Source organism: Scomber scombrus, chromosome 18, assembly GCF_963691925.1.
Source record: "Scomber scombrus chromosome 18, fScoSco1.1, whole genome shotgun sequence".
NCBI classification, from domain to species: Eukaryota; Metazoa; Chordata; class Actinopteri; order Scombriformes; family Scombridae; genus Scomber; species Scomber scombrus.
In genome coordinates, this window is record NC_084987.1 from 23,442,646 (window position 1) to 23,451,466 (window position 8,821).

The following is an 8,821-nucleotide window of genomic DNA, read 5'->3' on the forward strand; positions in this document are numbered from 1 at the left end:
GGCAACAAAGAGAAGCAAAATGAGGAACAGAAATAACTTGCACTGTGTTCTAATGTTCCTGAGGAAATGTGGAAATTAGGAAGTACAAGGAGTAGAGCAACCACAAACATTATTCCCTTACCTTGCATAATGTGTCTAAATGTCTTGCCTTTATCATGAATCATCCTACTGTGGAAACTACTCATGCACAATTGTCTATTAGGTTAATGTCCTCTGAATTCACTGGGAAGTGACAATGGCCTCACTTAAGGAGAGGCTCTGGTTAACTCTGGAGGATTTGAGGGAGGAGGAATTTAAGCAGTTGAAATGGATCCTCCAGCAAGCAGACATCATGCACACAATCATCCCACATCTTGAAGTCTACCCAGCCATCCCTGCCACCAGGCTGGAGAAGACTGACAGGCAGGACACAGTTGTTCAGATGGTGCAGTTCTATGGCCTTAACGGAGCTCTGGAAGTGACAAGGAAGCTTTTCATAAAGATCAACAGAAATGATCTAGTGCAGCAATTACCAGACATCACCTCAGCACCAAGAGGTATTACCTCATGGGAAATTAAAAGTATGATTGTTGTTGATCAGTTTACTTATGTTAAAGACTTTGTAACATTCTTGTCTTGTTCTTTCTCTTTCACTGTTACAGTAGTTGATGTGGCAGCCACCCTTCCTCACCTTGTTTCTGCAGACAGTCAGACTGAAGGTAAAGCTTTTGTTTGATGAACCATGTTTTCGCTGTGGCCATTGTCCACTTACTACATGCGTTACAATGATTAAGGACTGATTTCGTTAGTTTTATTTGACTATAGGAACGATATGGGCAGACCATATATCATTGCAGCTTTGTGTGAAGACAAACTGATATGTTCTCGTAATTTGCCATGTGTCTTTATAAAGTAGCATGACCGGTTATTTTTGGCTATACATTGTGCACATTTAGGTCATATTGTGGAAGAGAGAGATTGAGGTATATTCAGTGGGTTGGTTATTAACAACTTAAGGCCCAACATCAAATATACCTCAAAACAAAGACTTTGTTGAATCAGTGTAACTATCTGAAACTATCTTTCTGATGGCGGAATTGGGGGGCCTGTGTCCAACAATTTTCGAACTTTCCGAAACTGACGATCTGTCAAGCACGCCGACTTTATGGTGAGTTGATATGGTGAGGTTCAAACTTCTCTGTCAAGCTCAGGCTTACCAAGCTGACAGTTGATGATGCAATTATGCAGTTCAGTGCAATTAAACCATTGCAGATGGTGCAACAAAATGATGTAATTAAAAGAGACCTCAGTCAGACCTCCATTGGTAAAAAAAACAATGTAGAAAACATGCTATTTATGTTAGTTTCATGTATGAATTTAAGGAACGTTACAGTCTACTCATTGCTCCACACAGATCTGATGTTTTTGTCTGCCACCGTCTTTTACATGGAGCAGAAGGTTCAGTGGACAAAGTCCACTTTTTCCAGTCAAAAAAACCTATGTACCAGATGCTTTTAAGACGGTTGGGTTCATCTTGCATGTAAGGGTTAGTAATTTGTGAAACTGTCTGAATCTTAATACATTTATCCACAGGCTGCCTTGTCTCTTATGTCACTTTGTTCAACACAGATTTGATGGTGCCAGTACCAAAGCCTCCACGGCCAATCACGTCATACCAACAAATACTCCAATCTAATCTTCAGAACCGGTTTATATGTGTGCAAGATGGACCGTCAGATATGGAGGATAAAAAACTTCTGGAAGATATTTATACACCGCTTTACATCACAGATGGAAGCAACATGACAATTAACTGGCAACATGAGGTCAGGCAGATTGAGATGGCATCAAGAAATCCAGTGGGAACAGAAACATCAATCAAACCCAGTGATATCTTCAAACACCCTTCTGGCAAATACAGACCCATAAGAACAGTGCTAACCAATGGGATCGCAGGAATTGGCAAAACATTCCTTGTGCACAAGTTCATCTTTGATTGGGCTGAGAGACAAAACAATCAAGATGTACATCTCATTTTCCCACTCGCTTTCCGCCAAATGAATTTACTGAACGGAAGAAAGTTTTGTCTCGCCAAGCTAATTCACAAATGCATCAGTGAAACCAAAGACATCAAAGAAGAGGCTCTTAATTACATTTTCACAACACTGCAGGAGTCAGGGAACACTAACTATGACAAGAGTAAATTTAAACTTCTGTTTGTGTTGGACGGACTTGATGAAAACCGCCTTCAACTAGACTTCACTGCCAAAGAAAAACACACAGTCGATGTGACAAAGTCAACTGGGGTAGAAGAACTGCTTATGACCCTCATTAAAGGGACTCTGCTTCCTTCTGCTCGTCTCTGGATAACCACACGACCTGCAGCAGCCAATCAGATCTCTCTTGAGTTTGTTGACATGGTATCAGAAGTGAGAGGTTTCACTGACCCTCAGAAAGAGGAGTACTTCAGGAAGAGATTCAGTCATGATGAGCACGCCAGCCGAATCATCTCCCACATCAAGACATCACAAAGCCTCCATATTATGTGCCACATCCCGGTCTTCTGCTGGATCACTGCAACAGTTCTGGAGGATGTGTTGAAAACCAATGAGAGAGGAGAGCTGCCCAAGACCCTGACTGAGATGTACACTGAATTCCTGGCATTTCAGATCAAACAAACAAAAAAGAAGTACGGCACAAAAAAGAGCATTCAGTACATCCAGTCACTTGCGAAACTGGCTTTTGAACAGCTTGAGAAAAGGAACCTGATCTTCTATGAGAAAGACCTAAAAGAGAGTGGTATTGATTTCAGTGAAGCTTCTGTGTGCTCTGGGGTGTTCACACAGATCTTTAAGAAGGAGCGCTTGAGGAAAAAGGACAAGGATAAGGGTAGGATGTTCAGTTTTGTCCATCTGAGCATTCAGGAGTTTCTGGCTGCTTTTTATGTGGAGCTGTCACTCATTAACGGCAACAAGAATGTGATGGCTGAATCCAAACCAACTTCAAAAAGTCTGGGGATGTTTTTCAGCAAATCATCTGCAACAGAGGTCCATCAAATTGCTATTGATAAGGCCTTAGAGAGCCCAGATGGACACCTGGACTTGTTTCTCCGCTTCTTGTTGGGCTTTTCATTGCAGACCAATCAAGATGTCCTTGCAGACCTACTGAAACTGAAAAGAATGAGCTCAAACAACAATCAGGAGACAGTGCAGTACATCCAGGAAAAGATCAGGGAGAATCCCTCTCCAGAGAGATGCATCAATCTTTTTCACTGTCTGAATGAGTTGAATGATAATTCTTTAGTGGAAGAGATCCAAAAGTACATGAGTTCAGGAAATATCCGCAAGAGATGTCTCTCTCCTGCTCAGTGGACAGCTATGGTGTTCATTTTACTGTCATCAGAAAAAGACCATGATGTGTTTGACCTTAAGAAATACTGTGCTTCAGAGGAGGGTTTTCTGAGGCTGCTGCCAGTGTTTGGAGCCTCCATCACGTACCTGTAGGTGGCTATATAACAAAAACTATATCAAATTGTCAAGGTTAAAATAAGATTTAGATTTTTTAAATCCTGTTCTTCTTTTACAGGTTGAGTGGCTGTATGCTTTCAGAGAAAAGCTTTAAAGCTTTGGCATCGGTTCTTGCCTCCAAACCATCTAATCTGAGAGAACTGGACCTAAGCAGCAACATCCCAGATGATTCAGGAGTGAAGCTGCTCTCTGCTGGACTTGAGAGCCCTCACTGTAGACTTGAAACTCTCAAGTAAGCTCACTTCATTTTATTGTGACTTTTTGTGGTGACAATATACAATATGTTCACACTTTAGATAGAACTGCATTTGGCAACATACAACATTTTATATTTTTCTTAGCATCAGCAAATCACATGAAAATATCAAATCCAACAATGTGCTTTAATTTGCAGTACATAATGATTACTGACACACAACGCTGATAAATCTTAAATTAGCCAAGCCAAAGCAAGACTTTTAAAAACTGGTATTTGTTTTTATCTCTGTCTTCAGGTTGAGTGACTGTAACTTCTCAGAGAGAAGCTGTGAAGCTCTGGCCTCAGTTCTTAGCTCCCAGTCTTCTAAACTGCGAGAGCTGCACCTGGGTAACAACTGCCTGCAAGACTCAGGAGTGAAGCTGCTCTCTGCTGGACTTAAGTCCCCACAATGTAGACTGAAAACCCTCAGGTCAGATTTCAGTGCTGTGAGCACCACAAACAAGTGAATTGTTCCAAAATTGTTCCAAAATTGTTCCAAAATTGTTCCAAAATTGTTCCAAAATTTTTCCAAAACATTAAATTTGAATAAATTTAAACTAAAATGTTATATGTTCAAATCAATTTGAACACAATCCACTTAGTCTAAACTACAGTGTAGAATTCATAATGTACATTGATTTGTGGTTCTCTCACTGCTTCACAAGCTTACTGTGAGGCAGTTGCATTTTATGTCAGCTGACAGCTTTACTGTTATACACCAATTCTTGATCTATGGTGTCAAATCCAAAAAACTTACGACTGCATGCCCTCAAGGTACCAGTAAAATAATATCCCCAGTCATAATATCTCAAGACCTGGACAAATTAAAGTAAAACTAGTATAGTATGCCTTTCAGATGAATGCTATCATTATTAGAAATTATATAATTCATAACAATGACAATAAATTACACTATGTAATACAACAATGACATTTAGATAAAAAAGTCAACATTTTCATATGTTCTTTCTGTTCTTTCATTCATGTTTTAAGGCTGAATTTGTGCAAGCTGTCCTGGATGAGCTGTGAACCTCTGGCCTCAGCTCTAAGCTCACCGTCCTCCAGTCTGGCAGAGCTGGACCTGAGCAACAACGACCTGCAGGATTCAGGGGTGAAGCTGATTTCCACTGGACTGAAGAGTCAACACTGTAGACTGGAAACTCTAAGGTCAAAATTCCTGAATTTGTCTCATAAATGATGAAAAGTTGGGATAAAAAATGGCAAAAACTAATTTTGTCGTGTGAGAAAATACAACTTTCTCTCTCTCTCTCTTTCTCTCTCTCTCCGTAGTCTGTCAGGCTGTCAGGTCACAGAGGAAGGCTGTGCTTCTCTGGTCTCAGCTCTGAACTCCAACCCCTCCCACCTGAGAGAGCTGGACCTGAGCTACAATCATCCAGGAGACTCAGGAGTGACCCTGCTTTCTGCTGGACTGCAGGATCCACAGTGGAGACTGGACACTCTCAGGTATGGATATAATAGCTGAAACAAGGCTGAAAGATTACATACCCTTCCTCTATCAATGTGTCAAATTCAGGTATATTAAAATGCGTAAATGGCATATGGAAAATTAATGTTGTTTGCTTCAATACTGGTCTTTTTCCAGGGTGGACCATTGTGGAGAGCACTGCTTGAAATCTGGTCTGAAGAAGTGTAAGTGTATATTTTAATAAAAGTCACAAGAACAAAGCAGCATGCAATACAGATGGGGGACTAATTAAAGGAAAAAACAAGATAAAGTGTCTTAATAAGGTGTTGGATCACCACATGCTACCAGAACAACTTCAATGCATTTTGACATTGATTCTACAGTCTCTGAACTCTACTGGAGTATTGATTTGCAGTCACCATTCCCTCTAAGGGGACAAGTAGACTAGTGCCAGTAAAAATCCCCCACTGCAAAACAGAGAAACCAGATCTCCTCACTGTAGGGGTCAAGCATTCATTCCATTTTTTTCTTTGTCACCCATCTGTACATTTCTATTTCAACTCAAAATACATGAATGGGACATATATACATTTAAATAGTGCGTATGAAAAAAAAGTCATATTAAGAGAACACAACAGGTCTGAAACTGCTGTTTGTATTGTGACTGGTTCTTTCCATCAGATGCATGTGAACTCACACTGGACCCAAACACAGCCCACCGAGGCCTCATCTTGTCTGACAAAAACAGAAAAGTGACACGGGGGAGCGAGCAGCCATATCCTGATCACCCTGAAAGGTTTGATGGCTGGTATCAGATGCTGTGTAGAGAGGGTCTGACCAGCCGCTGTTACTGGGAAGTTGAGTGGAATGGAAGGATTTTTGTTGCAGTGACTTACAGAGAAAGCAGCAGGAGCGGAGACACTGTTGACCGCTGTCTTGGATGGAATGAAAAGTCCTGGACTCTGAAGTGCAGTGATGAGGGGTACTACACTTGGTACAACAAAGCTATCACAAACATGTTGTTCCAACCCCTTGACACTAAAAGAGTTGCAGTGTATCTGGACTGGCCTGCTGGCACTCTGTCCTTCTACAGAGTCTCGTCTGACACATTGATTCACCTCTACACCTTCTACTCCCACTTCACTGAACCCCTTTACCCTGGCTTCAGGATAGGGTTAGGCAGCTCAATGACACTGTGTCAGATAGACGAGGGAGAGTTGCCACCTGTATGAAGAATTTAAGACTTGTGCTGACTGAGGACAGGTTCTCAAATGAATAGTTTGATATTTTGGGAAATACACTCAAATGGTGGTCAATAACTTAGTGATGACTCTCAGGCTTAATTGGTGGACTGCTGTAGCTGGCAGTCAGTAGCTGCTGGAAATTTTTCCTATTTTGTCTCGACTGTTCTATGTCCTTCCCCCTGTCATTTTGCTCACCATTGCACAACATTTTGTTCCATAAAAAGTTATTTAAGAGGAAAAATAAAGCTGCCAGGGTGAATGTCATTGTGGCGTTCCTGGAAAAGAGAGCATGCAGTGAATGTCCCATGAATAAATAAAGTTAAAAAAAAAAATCAGTTTATGTAAGTGGCTGGTTGCCTTTTTTTCCCCATTATGCACATGTATACCCTGGTATGAATAATGGGACCTTAAAACCATATAACCTTAAAGACTGTGTAAAGTGAATTCAGACATTTTCTTCTAAACACATTAAATAGGTCAGCTAGCAGCTGAGTTCGTAGCAGAAAGCTCTCAGACCTAGCGTCCATGTTTCAGGTAGAGGTGGTGACTTTGATTGACAGGTGACACTTGGTAGGGGGCGGGGTTTCGGCAGACTCGGCGGGCACTCCCACAGCGTTTGGGAGCTGAGAAAAAGGTCGATTTTTACACAACTTTGAAGCCTAATTTCATATATTTGGCGATTTTTTTAATCATTCAAATTTGGCAGGGTGGTTAACAACACACTTTTCTGTGGTATGTCAAACTCAGAACACATATTTATTCTTACTTTACACAGACTTTAAAAGCATGTATAAATTGTTGTTTAAAGAGCATGACAGTAGCTGATATGATTGGCTTGGTTATAAATACATTTTTTGTTTGCATTTTTTTCAGTTTTTTTTGTTTAGTTTTTAGTTTTTGGCTATATGGGGTTGTGGGCACATTCTTCTTGCTTAGGGTGTCACCCAGTTTGACGTGATCAAGTTACACAATTTCTTATCGGTTGTTAATCAATTTTATTGTGTTTGAATAATGTTTTTAATCTACAAATGCATATGAGAAGAACAATTCTAAATGTTATTCTTTCTATTTGCTTGTGGTGTTAAGCTTATATGCATGTGTCTGTGTAAGTACTTTGCATGTACTTAGCATGTAGAATATAAACAACTGGTTTATAAATAGTTTATAATACAGTCATATTATTAAATCATTACATTATCTATTTGTCTACAAGCCTCCACGCATGGGTGACCACAGGAGGAGTTAATAGTTGTTGGAAAATATATTAATAAGCGCTTATATGTGTTTGCAACTATATTATAGTATGTCATAAACCATTTTTAAAAAACTGTATATATACTGCTTATAAATGCTAAATGTATATTCATTGTTGTAAAACACAGTGTTTTAATGGCAAAACACAAGATTTCAATGCTTTGATTAAAAAAAAATTAACAAAATCATTGTAGTCCTCATTACTATTCAGTCAATACACAGTAGTGTACAGTGTTATGTAATGCATATTGTAGTTTACAATTTAAAAATCTGTAAGTATACACTTTTGAAAGAACAGTAACTGCAATCCTTTATCAGCATTTTACTGTAAAAGTAGAAAACAACTTAATTTCAGCAACAGCAAGACACCATTCATTTTACAATACTGTCAACTCTGCTGCCAGTTCTTTACTGAAAAATCTTTAACAGTGTGTACTCGTATTCCTAAGGTCCTGTGTTGCTGTGTTAGTCCAGGATGTGGTGTAGTGTGAGTCTAATAATGTCTGATTATGAAGTGAAAATACAGTGACAGGTTGTAATGGATATTCTCAACCATGAGAGGGCACTATGGTCTAAAATCTGGATGGTTCAGTTAACCTGTTCAAGCTCCTGAGCTTCTATAACAGAGGCATGCCAATAAATATAGAGGTAAAAGTATGAAAATGCTCATGAATGTTTGGGTTGAAATGCTGCTGAAACGATATGTGAAATTATATATATTTGACAAACTATCGATAAAGCATTAGTTAACAAATAGGAAGTTATAAAAATAATATCTCTTCAACTTGTAACTAAATAATCTAAGATGTTATTGTATTTTTTGTTAATTAAAGATATTTAGCAATTCAATAGTATCATTCAATAGTAATATTTATTTCCTTTCTGCATTATCAGTTAACCATATAGATATACAATATTTTGATTAACCTCTTAAAATGATTCAAGAGATTAAAGATTCATGAGGTTTTATTGTCACATGCACACAGCATGTGACAACATTGAAGTCAGTGAAGTTTGGCTTCTTCAAGTTCTACTTCCAAGTAAAGTAAATAAAAAAATAAGAGAGAAATATAATAAAATGAGAGCAAGGGGTGTGTGTGCTTTCTGTACCTTCCTGAAATCCAACACTATCTCCTTGGTCTTGCAGATGTTG

General features: G+C 39.1%; 1 protein-coding gene across 1 annotated transcript; it reads left to right on the forward strand.

Annotated features, from left to right (window-relative positions):
* Positions 1 to 218: 218 nt before the first annotated feature.
* Positions 219 to 7,221, forward strand: LOC134000096 (NACHT, LRR and PYD domains-containing protein 3-like). The gene is made up of 9 exons (XM_062439406.1): positions 219 to 536; positions 642 to 698; positions 1,609 to 3,478; positions 3,565 to 3,738; positions 4,001 to 4,174; positions 4,738 to 4,911; positions 5,035 to 5,208; positions 5,348 to 5,394; positions 5,852 to 7,221. The coding sequence occupies exons 1-9, from the start codon at positions 236 to 238 to the stop codon at positions 6,400 to 6,402; spliced, it is 3,522 nt and encodes a 1,173-aa protein (XP_062295390.1). The 5' UTR covers positions 219 to 235; the 3' UTR covers positions 6,403 to 7,221.
* Positions 7,222 to 8,821: the final 1,600 nt, after the last annotated feature.

Bases quoted from the DNA above. Each gene is read 5' to 3' on its own strand.
- LOC134000096 (XM_062439406.1), top strand. From the start codon at position 236: ATGGCCTCACTTAAGGAGAGGCTCTGGTTAACTCTGGAGGATTTGAGG. The intron at 537-641 runs GTATTACCTCAT...TCACTGTTACAG, and splicing joins CATCACCTCAGCACCAAGAG to TAGTTGATGTGGCAGCCACC. The intron at 5,209-5,347 runs GTATGGATATAA...GTCTTTTTCCAG, and splicing joins TGGAGACTGGACACTCTCAG to GGTGGACCATTGTGGAGAGC.